At 40.0% G+C, this 23051-nt stretch overlaps 1 protein-coding gene across 1 annotated transcript in view; it reads left to right on the top strand.

Annotated features, from left to right (window-relative positions):
• LOC121512179 (carboxyl-terminal PDZ ligand of neuronal nitric oxide synthase protein-like) overlaps positions 1–23051 on the top strand; it is a 332287-nt gene that overhangs the window by 98675 nt on the left and 210561 nt on the right. The window contains exon 3 of the mRNA XM_041791325.1: positions 15034–15126. Coding sequence (XP_041647259.1) covers positions 15034–15126 — 93 coding nt within the window. The remainder of the gene's footprint in view (positions 1–15033; positions 15127–23051) is intronic.

The following is a 23051-nucleotide window of genomic DNA, read 5'->3' on the forward strand; positions in this document are numbered from 1 at the left end:
TCTAATGTCAGCAAACCCACACTGCGCTGCCCTGCTGTGATCACTGAACACTCGTATTGACCTCAGTGGTATATTGAGTTTGTGAGCATGTGTCGGAGTGTTTATTTGCATCCTGTCTCCCTGCAGCCTGTGGTCATCAAGAGAAATGAAACCCAGCCTTTTATTTCTGTCTCCTGGCTCTCGGCTGATATGTCAGCCAGTGAAAATAGCACCGCTGGCTCAGGATGCTATTGTGTCCGTGTTTTTGGCGTCTTTGTTGCCAAAATGATGGATTATACTGGAAACGGGAGGAGAGGACCTTTAGGAAATAATGACCACGTTTATCTGGAAATAGTGGCTGTGGGTGTTGGGCTGACTTTTTTGCATGATGGATGGGACTATTTTGGGACTTGAGTGTTCACTTTTGTTTACATGTGGCACTTTATTCCGTCACTGCACGGCACGCTGAAGCGGTCTGTCTCCCAACCTGCTGCACACGTGCATATCCTGTTTACTGTGACACAAAGCGGCCAGGGAAAAACACGTGTTCACAAGAGACCGGTCCTTTCTGGGACATCCTGCCATCTGTGTCCTTTGAGGCACAGTTACAAAAGATTTTCATTAACTTTGAATATGTATGTACCGTAACTATAAGGTCACGTCACATGCCTTGCTTGCCTGTATCTTTGGGTGAGAAGGAGTGCCTCACTGGTCAGCTAATGAGCCAGAGAAGGATTAGTGTTAAAAAGAAGAAAATAATGCATCAGAGCACTGAAACATAATTTTCTGACTGTTTCCCAGTGTATACTACAGAGTGCCAGAGGAGTTGCCCACTGCTCTGAACAACCACACGGAAAGGTGTCGGATTTTGTGTAAATCCAGCTAAAACCAGGTTTTATCCTGTCTTCTGAGGCCTCAGTAATCTTGGCACGTGTGGAGCTTAGCTCAAACCTCCGTCGCCTTCCCTCCAAGCACACAAACCTCCAGCTCTTTATACATCCAGGAAGCACAGGAAACAGAGAGACGCCTCTACCTAGATTTCAGACAAACTGCTTTGACTAGCACTTCTACTTTTTTAATCAGTCATTAAAAATACCTGTAAAAACAGGGTTTATCATTCCTCATTAACTAAATGGTTCAGGGCAGGGAGAGTCGATTGAGATGATTACATTGAAGATCTCTAATAAAAATGCTGCAGCTTAAAATTTATAACCTAACAAAGTGCACTATTAAATGGGTTCCGGTTAATCCTGAACAACATCAACACAAAAACAGTCAGTACGTTTACATGCACAGTTAAGTCAAGCTACGGTTAACAGCTTGATTAGGATTTTGCTAAACGTCTGTCCTTATCCAAGAATACAAGCACCAGGGGACAAACACATTTAGTTACAGAAGTATATTATATGGACAAAAGTATTTGGCCACACCTGCTAATTGTGGAATTCAGGTGTTTCAATCAGACCTATAGCTACAAGTGAATAAAATCAAGCACCTAGCCATGCAGTCTCTATTTGCAACAATCTGTAATACAAAATGAGTCATTCTGAAGAGCTCACCACTTCAAGTGTGGTACTGTGTTGGACGTGCAATAAGATGGTCCGTGAAATTTCATCCCAGCTAGGTATAACACATTCAGCTCAGTGATATTATTAGAAAGTGGAAGCATTTAGGAGCAACAGCAGCTCAGCCACAAAGTGGAAGACCATGTAAAAGTATAGAGCATGGTCAACAACTGTTGAAATGTAAAGATATAAATGTACTTTATTCATATAGCCCTTAACAACACCCCACAGGTGACAAGAAATAAATTGCATTGAAAACAGTACAAAAGTTCATAAAGTAAAAAAACAAATAAAAGCATTAATAAATACAGGCTAAATTGATGAAAGTGTCACCGCACTACTAGGTATTAAAGTCCCTGTAAAGTGAATAAAAAGTCTGTATTCTAGGTTTGTTGTATGACAGACCACTGTGTTATCAACCACCAGACCAAATTTCAGTCATGAAAAAAAACCCTAAGTTTATAAAATTGAGCTTCATAATCATAAAAATTGAGGATATATTTGCTCCAGGATGGTGTGGGCGTGTCAGTTGAATGAGCCGAAGCCACGCCCTCTCATGAGAAATACAATCCTCTCAAATTTAGAAAAATGCTTCTGAACAGAGCTCAGCTGCCTGTTGGTGTTTGAATTTACTGTTTTCTGGCACAAATCTCTCTGTTCTGATACATTCAATGACCTGTAGGCCACTGTGGCTTATAGATTTAGGAAATTTTCCTCACAATGAACAAAAACAAAGCATGTGGCTGGCTGTTCACTTTTAGTGAAGACAGGGACATCAGCTAACAACAGACTGTATTGAGATAAACTGCTCAGTGAATTTATATCGTTGTAGCATGCGGCGGGTGGGGTAATTCCTCATTAAGACTGTTGAAGTCATGGGCTCCTTATTTGGCCTGCTCAAATTAGCTAAACCAAGCCAGGAATGAGTTGAACAACTTTCTAATGGTCTGAATCCAAAATTCAGTCACACATAGATCTGAGTGTTCTCACGTTTACAGCAGCCACCTTATTCCAACATATCTAGTGTGTTGGGACACAAAGTTTGGATTTTACTCATCCTGAATAAATAAGGCCCAAGTCTGAGATAACACACATCTCAGATTATTCCAGAGCCTGGGTGCAGGAACAGAAAATGCTTGGTCACCCTGGTGGTTATATTTTGACAGGGGCACTTCCAACAAAGTTTGGTGGACTGATAATGGTACGGGCTGTTTTTCAGGGTTTGGGATAGGCCCCTTATCTCCAGTGAAGGCCAGTCTTAACACTTCTGCATACCAAGACATTTTGGACAATACTATGCTTCCAACTTTGTGGCAACAGTTGGGGGAAAGCCCTTTTCTGTTCCAACATGACTATGCCCCAGTGCTCAAAGCGAGGACTATAAAGACATGGTTTGATGTGGAAGAACTTGACTGGCCCGCACAGAGCCCTGACCTCAATCCCACTGAGCACCTTTGGGATGAACCGGAATGGAGATTGCAAGCCAGGGAGTTTTTCCCAGCCCCTGATCAGAGTTTGGAGGCTGTGGAGCATGCACAGACTGCCTAGTCTAGTTTGGATTTGTTTTTTGTGTATATATGTATACCCACAAAAATGTTATGTATGCATGTTTATCCTTCTGTTCCAAAAGTTCCCATTTCCCCCACAGGTTTGGTTCATAATGAGCTCCAACTGATGCTTGTTAGGTGTAAAAATGCAGAAAGTTGAGCCTGTTGTCAGCGTTTGTGGAAGTAGTGGAAGTATGACCTTATTTATTTTTAATGCCTCACATTTAAATGAAAAATTAACAGACATGATGTGGAAAGGCCTTCAGCAGAGTGAATCAGCATCTCCATTAATTCTTGTTTGTTTCTACCTCTTTTCTCTCTCTCTCTCTTGTTTAAACAGTTCTGCAGAATTTAACATCATTTTTGGTTGTGAATTCAGGAAGCTCATTCTGCAGAGACATTAGGGATTACCCTGAATGACCTTAACTGTGTCGTGGGTTGCTCATTAAAACACCGTCTACACCTCTGCTGTGGACGTGAAGCTTTTGGGGTAAAAAAATCAGCAAGCCTGGCTAAATTGGCAGAGTTGTTGTAAGACTACAGCCTCTGCAGTTCCTTTAAAGCAGCTGTCCCTGTGCTGGGAGTGTTTAATCACACACATTCACTCTATCATATTATACAGACGGTTGCAGTGGTGGTATGATGAACCATGTCTCTGCTGTGTCTCGTGATGGAAACTGAAAGCACAGTGGAGAATGTGAGCAGTGCCGGCTGATTTGGACTCAATAATAAGGCCATAGCAGACAGGAATAGACAGGCTTATTAGAGTTAAGTGCCTTCTGTCATATTATGCTGCATACACTTAGCCCGTCAAGCACTGCGTGAAATTTGTTAAATTACCGCTGTAATCATCTCCGAGGAGGTCAATCACCTAATCCATCAGGCTCACCATCGCTCAGATCTGGAGGAGATTACGACACAGCTATAAAGTAGTCGTAAAACTCTGACACGTAAACATTCCTGCACCTTGAGACTTGATAACAGTGGTCGAAGTGCTTCAGCTTTCTCCACACGACTGTATGGAATAATTTTCTGAGAACTGGAGAGGGTCAATGTGTGCTGATTGTCCTTGAAGTGGTTCTTTAGTGCGGGGTCAGGATTATATGCTGTCTTTTCACACCATGTTCCTCTTAAGGCAACGATACAGACACTTTTTCCCCTATGCTGTAACAGTTACTATGTGATGTGTTCATTTGACACTAGGATGGCATATTATTTTCCTTCAGGGTTCATTGCAATGCTTTGTATGTCTCATATTTTCTTGAGTAACATGCTGGAATTTTTTGTTTTGTGGGCACCTCCCAAAAATCTGGCGGCTACTACAGCTGATTTGTGGCATTCGCCGTCACTGTGGTTGAATATGCAGTATGCTGACTACAGCCCTCCACTGATCTGGGCTTTATGGCAAAGACAGAAGCCTCTCCTCAGTGCGAGAGCTCGCCGTGAGGTGGCAAAAAACTCCACATGAAAGCCAAGCAGCCTGAGGAGAGCCTGACATTTATCCACTCTGCCATAAAGCCCAGATTGGTGGACGCTGCAGTGATGGTTTCTTCAACTTTATCCCATCTCCACACAGGATCTCTGGAGCTCAGGGTTCTCAGTCACCTCTCTTATGGATGACCAGTTCTTGGAAGAGTCATGGTTGTGCCAGCCTTCCTCCATATGACAATTATGGGGGCTACAGTGTTCTTGGGAACCTTCAGTGAGCAAAACTTTTTTTGTAGCCTTGCCCAGATCAGTGCCTTGCAACGATCCTGTCTCAATCTTTGCAGACATTTCCTTTGACCTCATGGCTTGGTTTATGCTCTTATCTGCACTGTCAGCTGTGAGGCCTTCTATAGGTTCTTTGCAGATAATGTCACACATAAGAGTTCTCCCCTTACGGGGCAAAAGGTGATTTCCACATAGAGAAACTCTACCAAAAAGGCCATGTTTGAGCTTTGTATGACTATGCCAAACATTCAAAGTGCAGAAATATGAACATTCTAAATTTTTTGGCTGGATTTGTGTCTTGAAAATAGTGAAATATTCAGGCAGTTTTTAAAAAAAGCTGAATCACAGAGAAACAGCAGCAGGCAGGAATTTTAAAAGCCTCAACCTAGAGCCTGGACGAGCAGTGTCACGCAACATTCGTGTGTGGTCCGTTTCCACATAGCAGTCCAGTTTGGTTCAGTCCAATTTTGTCATGTTTAGCACACTGAACTCTGATCTCACCTGTATTTTCTTAGTTGATGTTCATCTCATTGACTTCCAGCCTCACTTGTTGTGAAAGAAAATCCATCCCTTGATCCAGATCAGTGGGCTCAGCTCAGTAGAGCTGGTTGTTCGACTCCCAAACATCCCTTCATTTGGTACCAGTTTAGCTTTTTTATTGTGGATTAAATAACAAAAAAGGATGGAGGGACGGAAACTGGCACTCAAACAGAACCTTGCTATCGTGGCTAACATAAAAGAGTCATTTCATAGAGCAGGCTCACTTGTGAATGGCTCAACATTCACAGTTGCTCACCTGACAATGTTTATTCAGTTGATTGCACATTACCAGTAAATTAAAAGTATGTTTGTGAAAAAATGAGGAGCTCGCTAGCCTCTTAGCTCAGTACTAGACTCCTTAAGACTGTTGTCCCTCCTTATCTGACAAGACAATGCTAGACTCTAGTAGGTCTGCAGGAATGCTTCTGCTAGAAACCTCTTTCACACCAGGCTAATCTGTTAAATTATGTTAAAAAAAATCACTTTTTGGTAAAGTTTACAAATCAAATTCAGTGTATGCTGAATTTTCTAAAGATGATTGCAGTGTAGAAGTCCATTTAGAGCTGCTAAGTCCGAACATTGCTCCGTTCTTATTCCTTCCTAAACGCTGTCCCTCTCTTCCTGACCCCCAGCAGAAATTGGAACGCAATTTCAAGTGTTTTTGCAACAGATCTGAATACTTATGTCAATGGGATATTTAGGTTTTTAATTTTTCATAAATTTGCAGTTAATTCTAAAATTGTGTTTTCACGCTGCCATTATGGGGTACTGAGTGTAGATTAGTGAGAGAGAAAGATGATTTTTTTAATGACTACTATCAGGCTAAAACATAACAAAAGTGAAAAAGTGAACTGTATATATTTTAAACAATCAACAATAGAGAGAATTTTCAAAAAAGAAATTGATAGCATTTATTAATCCTTATCATAATTATAATCAAAATATATAAATTATTATCATTATTCTGGTCAAAATTCAGTGGCAGTCCATTTTAGTGCAAAGCTCTGACATCTCTAGAATCGCTTTTTTAATACCCTTTTGTCCCAGAAAGCTTGTGAAGAGATTTCTTAAAGCTTCTTTCTAATCTTTATTCTTTAACTTCACCACATGCGTTCAGTGCTCAGACCTTGACTCTGCTGATGCTCTTTGAGTTACCTTGAAGTTTGTAAAAGAGTTTCTGAAACAGAATTTAGACTGATATTACAAAAAAAGGGGAGGAAAATAAAAGCATGGTAGAAACACTAATAGTCAGGTTGTTTTTAACAATATAATGTTCAGATTTACAATGTAGCTGGTACAGTATTTATCATTTTTATCCAGCAAGCTTGAAGGAAACAATGAGTCCTACAGTTTTCACAGAGATTCATCCAGTTTTTTCTGTGGTGGCTTTTTTGTATCTATGTGTTTCTATTGTTGCTATTCATTGAGTCTCCTCATTTTGGTAGACCTTGGCTTTAACATTGGAATTCAGTACTCAGTTATTGTGTGTGTCCTCAGGTGTGTGTTATGTTTTGTGAAGTTATTTCAGGTCAGAAGTATTGTATTGAACTTCCATTAGTCTCTACTGTACTTGCAATATTTCTGTTTTTCACATGAAGAATTAGAGTTTGTTGAGAAGTTCAGTAGCAGTCTGAAAAACTAACTAAAAAAGTTCCTAAAGACAAACATTTACAGTCTAGTTACTTTTCTCTTTGAGATGTAAAAATATGTAATGTAAAGTAAGTGACTGCATAAATATTCACCCCCTTCAAGTCAGTATTTGGTAGATACACCTTTAGCTGCAATCACAGCACTGAGTCTGTGTGGAGAGGTCTCATCAGGCTTTCACATCTGGACACTGCAATTTTACTGCAAAACTGCTCAAGCTCTGTCAAGTTTCTCAGGGATCAGGCGCGAACAGCCCTTTTCAAGTCCAGCCACAAATTCTCTGTTGGATTGAGGTCTGGGCTTTGACTCGGCCACTTCAGAACATTCACCCTGTTGTCTTTAAAACATTTCTGAGTAGCTTTTGCTGTCAGGTCATTGTCTTGCTGGAAAGTAAATCTGTTCCTGGATTTTCTTGTATTTTTTTATCACCCTCATATTACCCTCTACCTTTACAAGCCTGCCAGATGCCAAGAAACATACCCACAGCATGATGCTGCCACCACCATGCTTCACAGTGAGGATGGTGTGTTTGTGGGGGTCTTTACTGATGGCAATGAGGAACCATTTTGGACTCATCATACCAGAGAACTTTCTTCCACTTGACCATGGAGTCTCCCACATGCCTTTTGGTGAACTCTAGTTAAGATTTAATCAAAGTTTTCTTCAACAGTGTCTTTCTCTTAGCCACTCTCCCATAAAGCTTTGACTGGTGAAGAACAGAGTAATCTTTGGTGTCATGATGGCCTCTCTCTCTAGTCTCCTTCTTGCACGGTCACTCAGTTTGTGAGGACGACCTGATCTAGGCATTTGCCATATTCCTTCCATTTCTTGATGATGGATTTTAATGAACTCTGGGGGATGTTCAGTGCCTTCAACATTTTTTTGTATCCATCTCCTGACTTATACTTTTCAGTAACCTTTTCTCTGAGTTGCTTGGAGTGGTCAGTTGGAGGGGAGAGTTGCGCTTCACATCAATGTACACCATCAGTGGTGTGCTAAGCCCAAGTTCAAAAATCATTAAAAAATATAAAAAAATGCGGCACATCTCAGAATCCAAGTTATGGAGGACAAAACATCACTATTTTGACTTGTTTATTTGGCTCACATCACAAACAAACGCTTACGCATTTCAGCACAAGGCCTTCATCAGAGCATTTGTTAGACTCAGTCTGACAAATGCTGATGTTGCAAAATGGTGATGTTTTACTTGGAGTGTTCTTTTGTCTTCATGATGTAATGGCAGCCAGGAAAACTGACTAACCAGTGACTGGACCTTCCAGACACAGGTGTCTTCATCACTTGAGACACATTCACTGCTTTCAGGTGATCCCCATTTCACAAACTGTGAGACTGCTAGCACTAATTGGCTGAACCTCTGTTGAATTAGGTAAGTCACTTGAAGGGGGTGAATATTTATGTAATCATTTATTTTACCTCAAATATTTGTCTGTAATTGACAAATTTTCAGAAATCTGTTTTCACTTTGACATGAAAAAGGTTTTTCTGTCAGATTTATAAAATCAATAAAACAGTAAAACATCCAAAAGGCAAATACTTATTTTAAGCACTGTATTCACAATTATGTTGCCAAGAGGAGGAGTGAGAATGCTCTGATTGATATAAACTGACCCCCTAACCCTTTCACTTTGATTTTAAGAGCTATAAAGGTATTACTAGGTATTATTTGTACTCTTTGTCGATTAGTACTGAAATGTCAGCGCTTGCACTCAGTCTGAAAAAGTGTCATCAGTGCATCCCTTAAATTTACACAATCCGGTGTTCCCATTATGGAAACTAATCCAAAACAACTTTAGCACAATTTGAATTAAAAAGCTGACTTCAGATTGATGTAGATAAATGTTTAACAAAGTTATGATGCAGTTTTCTTTTAATCAAGTGTTTGATTAACAGTTTTAGAACCTCTGTGCCCCCCAAAATGCTGAGAAACCAGCAAATGTGCAGCTGTGTTGGCAAACCTCAGACTTTTCAACCATCAGTCAAACCGCAGTCACACTATTGTGGACTGTTGTGTTATAGTCAGCACAGTGTGTACCTGAGGATTGAGCAGCTCATCTGGATTTATCAAAGCACATCGACTTCATATTTTCGCAGAGCGATGCTGACGAGTTCTGCATCTTGTCATCTTCTGTTATAGTTCGCCTATTCAAACATGCACGTCACGCGGTCAGCACACGCAGTAAACTCACGCCATCACATGCCTTTCAAATGTCCCTTTTTCATTTTTTAGCCTGATGTGAGTCACAAACACGATATACAGCCACTGTGGATGCTAAAAGCTTGAAATCACAGTCATTGTAGATGTTGAATGTACTTTGACAGGATGACCTTCTCTTTATTCTTTATAATAAGTTTTTTATCAGAGCTTAGAGATCCACAGCAGGGGACAGACTCTACTGTAGAAGATATGTTCTTTAGAGATAGATTTGGAGCTGAAAAGGTATAAACATAAAATATGGTGTTTTAATATGTTTTATCAGAAAAATGTCCAATATGATTTATCATATTATACCTAAAAAGATTTGAAATATGCCTAGGGATGCATAGACCCAACTTGGTAAGTTCTAAAACCTTTTGAGTATTTGCTGGTAAAAATCTGATCCCAGCGTCTGCTTCTTGTGTTTGCCTGAACTTATCGTTAACCATCAACCCTTAAAACATCAGCTTTGCCTTAGTAGTCATACAAATAGTTCCATCCTAACTGTTTATCCTTTGTTGTCAGCACTCTCTGTACGACTCTGACTCCACCATCACACAGGCCTAAACCAGCAGTGAGTCAAAACTGGACTGAAGGGCCTTAGTTGGAGTCTCTAAGCTGTAGCTTAATTCTGTGATGGTCTAAAAGAAAGAAAAACTTCATGATTTGACCTTTAGGACTTTTAAAAATATTTATGATACAGTTAACTCTTTCAGTGCATTAACCCAAAACAATGTTTTGATTAATCTCTAGTTTTAAATATGTTTAAATTGATATGTAATGTACTCTGAGCTTCACAATCTAGAATTGACTGCTAGATGTCGCTGATACTCCCAATTTTATCCGCTGTACCTTTAAGAAATATAAAGGAGTGCATGTACAAAATGACTCTCTGAAGCTCAGTGAGCTACGGTTAATTTGACAGCATTAACAAGTTCATGTTAGGTGCTTTTTCTGTGTAAATAATCCAATTGAGATTAACAAATAGATGTTTTATGGTACCTCACTTTCTGTTAAGACTAAAACCTGCTTTAAATCTGATAAAATATAAGGAACTTCTGGTGATCACAATAGAGAAAGGGACTTGCAGTGCATAGAAGACTGTCTACCCAGCTGTCTGCAAGTTTCCCATAATGACATTTGACATTCAAAGAGCAGCTATTTCTTATTTTTCCATCACTGTGAGAGCAGGAAGACGCTACAGTGGGTAGTATTGAGCTGCTTCTCCACTATGGTGGTCTAACGTCATTATGCCCAAACAAAACTGTAAGCAATTCATGTGATTTGTAAATTGTCTTTCAGACCTTAACCCTTTAAAGCCTGGATACACAAATTATAGCCAGAAAATTCTCATTTTTTTGGAACTGAAATATTTGTTTCACTTTCTATTGAAATCCAAAAAATTCAAAATTTCCATAAAATTTAACATATATATTTTTTGTATCTCATTTGAAACATTAGATGTTTTTGGTAACTGATAATCCACTTGAGGATACAACAAGTTTTAAGGGGTTAAAACTGGCAGCCTTCCTTTTTGTGTTCAGGGATTTGTCTACTTGTGCGACTTCATTTCAAAAATGCTTCAACGTGGAGCCTTCTAATCTAATTACAGTTGGTATAAAAGTCCAAACAGAATGAAAAATGTGACATTAAAAGAAATCAACTGGAAAAAAAACAGGACTAAACCCCGCGGGGTAGTTTGAACCTTTTCATAAATAGATGAGAAGAAAATCAAATCAGCATTAACATTTAAACCTGATTACTCTGGCTCGCTGTTTGAATTTTCAAGTTGTATCGACTTTGGAAAAGTTTGTTGACAGACGCTGCGTCATCATGTGCTAAAGGGATAAAAGCATGCGTTCAGATCAGCGGTAGTGGCATGTATTCATCAGCTAGCTACAAAGTTATTTTGATAAAATATGACTGCATCTGGATTGAACAGCAGAATTTGAAGATCACTTCCACTGTTGGCATAAATATTACATGAATATGACAACAAAAAGGCAACAAAAGGTGCATATTAAAGCAGCTTATGTGACTGTTGTTCCTTTTTATAACAGTAAAGATGAATGTTCTGCCTCTCTGCTTTCATATCTTTATAAAGAGAAATACAACAGTATCAGAGATAACTAAATCAATATGAAATAAATCCACAGTGACATTAAAGTGAGCGGGGAGCGGGTGACTGACAGCCACCAAAGCGGGGGGGGGGGTATTGACGGATCGATTGACACAAAGTGCCAGCAAGCATTTGGGAAAACACGGCACATAAAGTTCAGAAAGAGAATCCATACTCAGATTTGATTTAGAGGTGATTGAAAGCAAACACAGCAAGCTTTCAGATGTTTGCTTTATAGCTCCGTGACACTGCAGATTTTTTTTTTTTCATTGTTGCCACCAGCGCTGCCAGAAATGTAAAATCTGGCAGCTCACGGTGACGGTGCAAAGTCACTTTCCAAAGTATAAAGAAGTCCATTAAACAGGGAACAAGAGGTGGCATCGGTCAACAGATATTGTGTGTTTTTGTGTTTGCAGAGGTAATTTAACCTGCCAGCTTGTTTGGACACAGTACCGCGCCTCCGTTGTTGCTTTTTGCTTGCACTGAGCAGATTTCCCACAGGCATCAATACGCAAGAGCAGAATTTAATTTCAGCAAAGTGGATGAATTTTGCAACATCTCAGAGAGGAAGACTTTATGACCAGGGCTCATAACAGAGCTGCTTTTCTGCATAAAAGTGCAGCTTGAGCAGCATTTATGAACATCCACTTCACAATATAACATCAACCAGCAAGACTCAGAGATGAGCCAGAGAGCTAAAAGATGGGAAAAGCTGAAATTTATACAGTACTTGGAGCTGATGTGACTTCAGGCGTCCATGACAGCTGCTTCTATACGACTAAATTAGATCCCACTTATTCCAAGTATAAGTGTCATGCAGAGGATTGTGGGAGAGGGAGGCGTAGGCAGTCACCTGGCTTAGTGTTTGCATATGTCTTTGCATATGAATTGATGACTGGATTCCTACAATAACACTGTTTACACATGCTTCATATTTGATATGCAAACAGTGTGGTGTCAGACTGAGTCGTGTGTGTTTGCCTGCAGCCGTGAGGCTGTTTGACCGAGACCACAGCTCCATCAGAGGCAGAGGAGGTGATAAAAGCTGTCTCAAACTGATCTTTAGTGTGTAAACTGATTGTGACAGGGCTGTGTGCTGTGTTTATTCAGCATGGCCGTGTGTCATTTTCTGTGAAAACTTTTCATCACTGGTGTGAAACATTGCATTTCAACTGAAGAGTTTAGTTTCTAGCATTTCCGTGCAAGTTAAAGAGGCATCCACATCCATGCAAAAACAGTCTAATTTATACTCAGAGGCTTAAATTAAATCTGATGATTAAGTTGCCATAATAAAATAACCTTAAATATCGGTACAATACCAGTAAATATCAAACAATAAAAGTACCTGATTTGATATCAGGGCAACAAAAATGACCTCCTGGACACTGAAAACTGGTTAATTTGTTCATTTTTCATTTCCAGCCTGCATATTTATTGCAGTTTCAACAGAGCCCGTGTCACCAGCATTCAATCAGCACCATGATTTTGCCCTGACTAGTGGCACATGCTGCTGCCCATCTGGGTATGTTCTTGCAACAAATCAAAGTTCACACAGGAATACAGAAAAAAATATACAATCAGCATTTTTTCTTTGCCTGTGCAGGGTTGAATTGCTGTTCATTTACCTCCTGTTTTCACCTAATGTTCATATAGTAATGTGATAAAAGTTTGTCAGTTTGCAACTGGTGCTTTATTTTGAAACTGATCTAATGCTCTGCATGTTCTCGTATGTGTTGGGGTTGATCTGCAAAGCAGAGTGGTGCTTCTGGCAGGTGGTGTAGATGGATCATGGTGCATGTTGTTAAAACCCAGTGACTGCCTAAAAGGGAGCAATTTGCTTTTTGCTTTGCGAGCGGATACTGCCAAGACATGGTGGACACTGGGGGTTAGAAAAGGTCACCGAACATATAGATATATTCACATTTTTCTCACTGACTACTATCAAATCAGACCCCTCAGATCCACATGTAAGAGTCTTCTTCGTGTGCCTAAAATTAAGTCACTATGGTTCTGTCTTCCTGCTGAACAAAGCTCTGTTGAAACAGTTCATTCTATTCAAAGTGGTCTTGAAACTCATTTGTCTCTCAAGATATGGCCTAGTATTCTGTCAGCTACCATAAGACCCTAGTGTTAGTTTATGACAGTGAATAGTGCAAGGCGTGACCAAAATCATTAATTATTATAATTGGAATTTTCATGCTATTCTTGATTCATCCTTGTTTCTTTTAGTGTTTTTTATCTTCTGTAAAGTATTTTAGAGTCTATATTTGTATGCACTGTGCTGTATAAATTAACTAGAATAGAATAGTAATAGAAGGAAAACTAAATAAGATCTTCCTTAATATATCCAAAATAAGATACTTCCTCTGAAATGTCAATAATCCAGAAGAAGAGTATGCAGGGACTCTGCTCCCTCTTTTGGTAACGGGGCTTAATAAAGTGTATTTCCTGACTGGTGAATGAAACCGCTACTGTTGTAGTGCCTGTGACAGAGGACTGAGAAGATATACATAAAGTTTGGAGAAAGAAGCGCCACTTGAACAGCAATCAAAAAAAGTCCTGCACCTGCCTGCACATTTGTGTGGAGGTGTCGGCACATAAGAGCATCAGAATACACAGTCTAATTTCTCCGTATCACTGCTTAGTTTGTAACTACCAGTGTTTTCCCTTTGCAGTTGATCACTCACTCATCTTGCTCTTTGTCTCTCCAGTTTGACAACTTCACATTAAAAATGTTAAGTTTAGGGCCGCGTAGATGGATAGAGTGGTTAAAGGTGCGCCCCATGTAAGTGGGCGGCTCGGGTTCGATTCCGGGCTGTGGCCCTTTGCCTCATGTCTTTCCCCATGTCTTTAGCCAGTGGCAGCAAAACATGTAATGAATTTCAGGCCTAATGCCCTGCATGAGGATTAGCTACCTATAAGATATAGGCTATGATTTTGTTACTAATATTCTCAAAGTGTTATTTCAAAATGTTTCACATTGTTTTACTGAAAAGGTTGACAAAGGTAGACAGTCCAGAGAATTTTTTTTTTCAATAAAGAATAGCTATTATGCTGCGTCCTCAAAGCCAGTAGACTCCATTGAATACAGGATTATAACTTGCAGATGAAGGGAAATTCTGTTTTCCAGTAACAAATATGTGAAGGTAGTAATTGTAGATTTTCAGGTAAATAAAGCCTTTTCATAAGCTTTTTTTTACTGCAGAATGATGCAGTATCTCTTGGTGTTGGGAACAAGATGTTTTGTTCCGATTCCCAGGGACAGTCATCAGCATTGTCATCGCCCTGCAGAGGTCTGACGCCATAAGTGTTGTTTTTCTACCGGATCTGTTGTAACAAATGTGTCAGATACGTGACTCTGTACTGTTGCTCATACGTGGGAACCGTCTCCAGAGATACAAGGATGATACTATGTGTCAGTGAAGTGTGCAGAAGGTCAGCTTTGTCTTTTATTTACCTTTTTAGAATTGTTATTTTTTCCCATCGATGATCTTTAAAGGTCATCATTCATTTCACGTTTTCAATCTCTGGTCCCACTCAGTCAAAGCTCACTTATTGATGGGAATGGAGAGAGCACCCTTAAACGCAAAAATGTTCAGCCTCTGCCTGAAGTTAGAAATGCTCTTTTCATCAAGATGAAATCCAGTGTAGCTGATATTTTTTTCTCATATTTTAATTCCACTTTCTGTGTTTGTTTTCTCTCTGCAGTATGAGTTCAAGGTGAAAAACATCAAGAAGAAAAAAGTCAACATTGTGGTGTCAGTGGATGGAGTCAAAGTCACCCTGAGGAAAAAGAAAAAAGTGAGTGTCCCTTTTTATTTCGCTGCATTTCTTTCTTACAAATGAAAAAAATCTTCTCTGTGGGTCAGTGTCAGCCTCTGGCTCACTGTGCTAATAAAACTGGAGCTGTTGCTGGAGAAGTTATTCCTCTGTGAATCTCTTACTATTATAAAAATTCTCATTATTTCTTAACAAATCTATTCAGTTAGATCAACCCAGAAAGTTTGGTTAAATATGTAACTCTAATTTAGCTGAAATATTGTAGTCCAAAACAGCATGCACACAAAGCCTAGGTAATATTAAGTTACTGGAATAATGACAGCAATATTGAATGCTTGTACCCATCTTAATGCAAAACAAGATGATATAGCAAGTAATAAGTTGTGTGGATCTTAAGTCGTCAACAAAAGCTATTCCAGTGTTAATGGCTAAATGTACAGTGCATTCAGAAAGTACACTTTTTTCAATTTTGTCACGTTGAAGCCTGATGCTACAGTTGTAAAAATTCATTTTTATTCTCATAAATCTACACCCAGAATCAGCTGCCGTATGGGACACAATTGTAATTCTGCTGATTCCAGCCTTATTTGGTGCAAGAGCGCTAAGCGGTTGTGATTGCGAGGTAAATCTGGTGAGTTGAGGCCAGATCTGGCTCAGAGTCGGCTACTATCTGAATGGCCTCCATAATTGTCAAATGGAAGAAGTTTGGCACAACCAGGACTCTTCTAAGACCTGGTCGCCCGGCAAAACTGAGCAATCGGGGGGAGACGGGCCTTTGTAAGAGAGGAGAACAAGAACCTGATGGTCACTCTGACTGAGCTCCAGAGATCCTGTGTAGGGATGGGACAAAGTTCCAGAAGGGCGACCATCACCACAGCCATCCACTGATCTGGACTTTATGGCAGAGTGGCTGGACTGAAGTCTGTACTCAGTGCAAAACACCTGAAAGCCCACTTTGAGTTTGCAAAGAAAAAAAAAAAACATCTTAAGGACTTTCAGACAGTGAGAAATTATCTGGTTTGATGGAACCAAGCTTGAACTGTTTTGCCTTAGTTCTTAATGTTATGCTATCACCTGCAATACCATCCCAACAGTGAAGCATGGTGGTAGCAACATCATGCTGTGGGGGTGTCTTGTTAGCAGCAGAGACTGGGAGACTTGTCAGGGTTGAAGGAACGCTGAATGGAGCAAAGCACAGAGATATCCTAAATGAAGACCTGTGCTGCAGCGCTTTGACCCAGGACCTCAGACTGGACTGAAGTTTCACCTTCCACCCTAATCACACAGCCAAGACAACACAGGAGTCAAGGGAAAACTCTGTGAATGTCCTAGAGTGGCCCTGCCAGAGCCCTGATTGGAACCCTTTCCAACGTATCTGGAGAGACCTGAAAACGGCTGTCGGTCACCATTCAACCTGACTGAGTTTGAGAGGATTTGCAAATAAGAATGACAGAAAATCCCCCAATCCAGGTGTGCAAGCTTGTTGCATTGTATTCAAAAAGAAACAAGGCTGTAATTGCTGCCAAAGGTGTTTCAGCTAAGCTCTGAGAAAAGGGTCTGAATACTAATGTCAATGTGGTATTTCAGTTTTTTTCTTTTTAATAACCGACCAATCCCCCTTACTAAGAAGAGTATGTGACTTGTTGCTAAAACTTCAGATGTTCATTTGGTCCCTACATGGAATCGTCTATCTTGCTGTATCCTGCTTGCAAGGGTGGAAATAAATCAGGCCCTTAATTAGTTTTAAAGTGAAGGTGAGAATGGAGACATTAGTGAGGCGGACAGAGGGTCTGAGAGAGATCGAAAGTTAATGGGGGTTGATGCTAATGAGGATAGAGATGGAGTGAAAATAGGAGGGAATGAACGAGCAGAAATTGTAGAAAACTTCGAGGTGGGAGCAGACAGGAGACAAGTGCGTCTGTGTTTCAGGTGTGGTGAAGCTGACAGCTGTAATCCACAGAGACAGACCCGAGTCGACTTCACTCCCCGAGAATCACAGGGAGGCTGACAGGCGGAAAACCAGCGAATGGAAACAAAGAGAAGCTCACTTAGAAGTGCCATCCTCTCTCCTCACGAGTGTTCACTTTTTTATGCTTTCATCCGGGCTGGAAACCGTTCTCTTGTTTTTCACAGTTCCAGGCTGCTTGGCTGGACAGGATCCTCTAAAGTCTGCTAAATATTTAATGCAACAGTTGTGACTGTCAGGCATCATCTAGAGCTTAAACTGTTGTTCGGTCTAGCCTGTGCAGACTCATGTTGAGCTGTGGAGGAGGTAAAAATGGCAGCTCAGCATCTGATTGGCCCTTGGCTAACCATGCCTGGGACTAGTTTATCTTGGATGGTTTTCTGTTGACCTCAGGTTTTATATTTTTTATGATTTTGTTATGCAGACGCATCCCAAAAATCTACTGTCCACATGTTTACATGTACTACCTAAATGTTGCACTTAGTACCCTGAAAACAATCCAGCCTAACGTTTGATAAAGGTTTTATTTTCTCAGAAATGTTTGCCTCTTTTACTTCTGCAGCTCACATTTTCATAACCCTCTGTTTATCTAGAATTTCTTTTATAACTGATTTTCTATTGACCTGATCTGTTCAAATTATTTGTGGGTTTGAGCTGAAAAACATTCCTCTAAATGTACTTTGAACCACGCTTGGCTGAAATATGTTTGATGAAAGAAGTGAAGTTAATCAGATCTGACATTTTTATAATTACTTTTACATCTATGATCTAAAAAGCGCTGCGTAAGAGTATTTGTTGGAGCTTTGCTTCACTTAATAGATGTAATTACTAAACATGGACCCTGCTGATTTACATAAGAGTGATGAATTTTTATGTTTATGATTATGTGGTGCATGTATATATATCAGGCAGAGCTGTATTGACCTTGGTTTGTTCTTACAGCAGATGCATATGACAGATTCACATCAATGTTTCATTACTTCCAGGATTAATTTAGTTCTCTAAATGATCCAGGAAGGGGAAGTGAATCTATAACGTCAACATAAACACTCCTTTATGTTGGTGTCTGTGCCATGTGAGCAGTTCCACTCATTTTCTCCATCAATATTCATATACACTATATTGCCAAAAGTATTCACTCACCCATTCAAATAATTGAAATCAGGTGTTTCAATCACTTCCATGGCCACAGGTGTATAAAAAAGCTCCTAGGCATGCAGACTGTTTCTACAAACATTTGTGAAAGAATGGCTCACTCTCAGGAGCTCAGTGAATCCCAGCGTGGTACCATGATAGGATGCCACCTGTGCAACAAGTCCAGTCGTGAAATTTCCTCGCTTCTATATTTCACAGTCAACTGTCAGTGGTATTAAAACAAAGTGGAAGCAATTGGGAACGACAGCAACTCAGCCACCAAGTGGTAGACCACGAAAAATGACGGAGTGGGGTCAGCGGATGCTGAGGCGCATAATGGGCAGAGGTCGCAAACTTTCTGCAGAGTCAATCGCTACAGACCTCCAATCTTCATGTGGCCTTCAGATTAGCTCAAGAACAGTGCATAGAGAGCTTCATGGAATGGGTTTCCATGGCTGAGCAGCTGCATCCAAGCCATACATCACCAAGTGCAATGCAAAGCGTTGGATGCAGTGATGTAAAGCACGCCGCCACTCTAGAGCAGTGGCGTGACAAATCGCGCTTCTCCATCTGGCAATCTGATGGACAAGTCTGGGTTTGGTGGTTGCCAGGAGAACGGTACTTGTCTGACTGCATTGTGCCAAATGTAAAGTTTGGTGGAGGGTGGATTATGTTGTGGGGATGTTCTTCAGGAGCTGGGCTTGGCCCCATATTAAACCCTATAGATTAAGAATGGGATGTCACTTATGTTCATTTGCGAGTCAAGGAAGGTGAGCGAATACTTTTGGCAATATAGTGTATATTTTAAGGCAAAATGTTAATGTTTAAAGGAAAAATGTTAGAAATCACTATAATATTATCCAATCAGCCTGTTGATATATGTTTATTGAAGTGAAGTGTAGAGTCTGTTCTGTTAAGAGCATGGTACACAGCATTAATTATCTCACGCCCACATTTGGTTGTTAATTCAGGCTGCATTTTATGATTTCATTATCCTGCTTTGTTTACTTTTAATGCGCGACATTTAAAACACATCACCACAGCTCAGTGACAAGAAGATTCTTCATTTACAGCCATAGAGAACAAAGAAAAGCTACAAATCTTTGGATTCAACAAAAGTAGACCAGCTGTTTCTCTTGATTAACTGCAGCTGACACTCATGGGTAATTTAGTTTGGGCCCTGCTGACTTTGAGGGCCCTTATGTTGTTTAAGCATCAGGTCTGTACCTGTGTTTCTAGCCATGCATTCCCTTGAAAGTCACAGCGTGCTGCTTGACCAACCTAGGGGGCATCTTTTGAGTGGAGCCTTCTCTGCCAAGTGAAATTGAATATCCATTTTGCAATGAAATGGTCAAATGAATGAGGAGGGAGTTCCTGACTGAAACACTAGAGAACAGGTGTCTAACATCTTACCAAAGTTGTTTTGAAAATCCTCTACATGTGAGAGCTGAGAGGGCCAAATAAATCAATGCAGTTGATAACTTTCTAAGCCTCTGAGCTCATGTAAAAGTAGAAGACCCCAACTTCAAGTGTGTATTTAAAGTACTCAAGTCTACTTTTAATGTTCCATCCTGTGCTCACTTAAACCTCTCCATGGTCCTTAGGAGAACATGAGTCATAATTGAGCGCAGATAACCACTGCAATGGTTGTTCACTGAGCACTATAGGGATGACTGGACTGTGCACTTCAAAAATCAAATACATGGCTCCAAATACATATGATTTACTATATCTTTTATTTTTTATTCATTTTGTTTGATCTCTGGAAACTGCTACATTCCTTGTAAAAGTAAAACGTAGCTAAGATTGGCTGGGGCATGGTTACATCAATCACAATTGCTGTTTAGGCTAGTGTGTATTTCTGCTTGCTTGGCTATGGAATAATGGATCCTGTGGAGAACTTTAAACTGAATGAGGCTCACCCTAGCACATGAAGTGGTGGAATTGATCCTTTTAATGGCTTCACCCCACCAAACATCTGAAATATTAATGTTCATGTCATTCTACTAAGGCAGTTTTTGCTTCCTTGATGAAAAATGAAGTCAGTGCAAAAGTTGAGATGCGTACCATTGTCAGTTAAAGTTGGATCTCTTTGAAGTTGACACAAGAATTTCTTGCCACTTAAAGTAATTCTCAATATTTTGTGTCAGCTCAGGTCCATAATTCCAGTCTAATGCTCAATCAGAGCAGTAACGCAGCTACTCGTCAATAGTAGCAACTTAATGACTTCCTCAGTGATACCAATGCTCTTCAACCTGAAGTCAGTTAATAATGAATTGATTGCCTCTCACTGGAGAAGTGCAATTTAGCATTATTTTGATCTAGAAAACGGGGATAAAGTTGTTGACTGTATCAGGCTATACTCACATAAAACTGAAGCAATGAGTGATGACACTGAACACAGTAATGTGGATGTTAACCAGCAGAGAGGATTGTATGCTGGTTATTAACTCATCTTTTTTGGTTCAAATGAGGATATTGACTTTATCATTATTTAAGTGGGCAAAAGGTGGCAAAACAAAGTCAGAAATGGGCAAAAATTGGTGAAGAACTGACCAAATGATGGATTTAATTTGGCAAAAACTTGTTGAAAGTGGCAAAATAGTGGTAAAAATGGGTTACAAGTGGCCTATAAGAGTTAAATGTTGTAAAAAGGTGGTAAAAATTGGTCAAGTGATAACAAAGGGCAAAATTAGGTAAAAAAAAAAAAAAAAAGAGTTGTCAAACAAAGGCAAAAGTGGGCAAAAATTGGCAAAAAGGTGGCATAAATGGGTTGAAAGTGTTAAAAAGGTGGCAAAATATATGACAAGTGGCAGATAAGTGGCAAAAAAGGGTTAAAGTTGCTAAAAGGTATTAAACAGGGGTGAAAAGTCATGGGAAAAAATTGCAAAAAATGGCCAAACAATAGCAAAATTGGGTGAAAAGTGGCAAAAGGTAGCAAAAATGGGTTAAATGTGGTGAAAAGTTCCAAAAGCGGCAAAAATGGATCAAAAATAGTAATAAGATGTGGCAAAAATTCTAAACAAAGCTCCAAAATGGTTTAAGTTGTCAAAAGAAGTGGCAAAAATGGGTGGCAATAATAGCTTGCCATGCTTTTCAGCATTTAATGAGGTAACTGTTTTCCAATACGCTAGTACCAATGCTGCTGATCCAACACATCTACACTGATATCATCAGTAAACCCCATTCTCTGGGGTTTTTCAGAGGTACAGCCAGATCTGTGGGCAGGCCTGGTTACAGTACTTGCCATAAAGTTGTAGTAATAACATATTGTACAAATTCCCACGGCACACCTAGACTTGCCTTCAGGCACACCAGTGTGCCTTGCCACACCATTTGAGAACCACTGCTCTAGACAAACACTATGTAGAAGTGCATCAGAGGACACAAGCCCCACCTCAGCTTCACTTCTCCGTAGAGGTTGATCCAAAGTTAGTTTTAAGCAGCCTTTTGAATAAAGTGACCAATGTGCTTCTGAAGGCCCCCTTCAGTAACCCAGTTTCTGAGGTCACTCAAGCTTCTTCCTATATTTTCAGTAGTCTATGTATCAACATGGATTTTAACAATGAGTAATGAAAAGATAAAGAAACCACGATTCTTTCTGCTTTTCCTCTAAGTAAACCTCTCCCAAAATTTTCCAGTGGAAACAAACTAGACAAAGGAAAGTGTAATCACAGTGTTTTGAAGAAACCTCCTCTCTGTGTGGTCTTGGCTGACGTGGGTAAATATTAAAGCCATCACTGAAGTCTCAATGTCGAGTTAATTGGCTGGCTGGAATGAAAGGCCGGTCGATAAATGTGCTTTGCCTCCACCTGTGTTCTTGTCTTGTTTGGCTCCCCGGGAGGAAAGCTTGAATGTCAAGTGTGACGGTCAGAAATCTATTTACATCTCTGAGTAAATCGCAGGCGATGAAGGAGCGGAGATTGCACTGATTGAATGATTGAGTCAACAAAGCTCTACAGAGATAGAAATCAATAGAAATCATCTCTGTGTGCTCATGTGTTGACATTTTGTGACATTAAACTTGGAGGTGGATTAAATTAAACTGATAAGGCAGGCGAAAGGAAGGAGAAGGATGTAAATAAATATCTGAAGTTAAAGATGCCATATTACTTTCTACACTGATGCACATAGATGGTGTTACTATAAGGTAAAGGTAGGCAGTTGCCTGAGGTCTTGTGCACCAATGGGCCTCGAGGTAAGGGCAATATAGGTGTGCATCAAATCTTAAGTATATACTATATGAGTTCAATAATTAGAATGAGTATTCAGAGCATAAAAGACTCTGAAATTCTAAGGAATTTCCCTGGGAAGAACCTCTAGACCTCCCACTGAGTCCAATGGCCTGTTCAAATAGTCCTCTCAGGCGAGGAAGGTTCCTAACTGAGTGAAATGACCTGGAAGTGTTCAAGTGTCAGTCATGATATGAGCTGTTTGAGTTCTCTAAAAGATAAAGAAAGAGGCTTCACTGCTTCCTTTATCATCTCTTTTAGTGTAGGGTACACTGGACCATCCTTTACAAAAGAGGAAAGAAAAGACGACCCACAATTCTTAGCTCAGACTTAATTTACAGCGATGCACCTCTTGACTGTTAATTAAAACAAGCAATTAACATGATTGTAATGTCATTGTCACTTAATTAGTCATTTTCAGTAAACCTATTAACCATGAGGACAGATTTGAGCGGGGGGTGAACAGGAATATTCCAGAGAGCAACCGGAATATCAAAAAAGTCGGGGCGCATAGGCCAGCAACAGGCTTGAAAAGTTAGTGGTACATATAAAAAACATCTGGAGGATCATTTTACAATTAATAAGGCTAATCGGCAACAGGCCAGTGACATGAC

Source organism: Cheilinus undulatus, linkage group 7 (genome assembly GCF_018320785.1).
Source record: "Cheilinus undulatus linkage group 7, ASM1832078v1, whole genome shotgun sequence".
In the NCBI taxonomy this organism is placed as follows: Eukaryota; Metazoa; Chordata; class Actinopteri; order Labriformes; family Labridae; genus Cheilinus; species Cheilinus undulatus.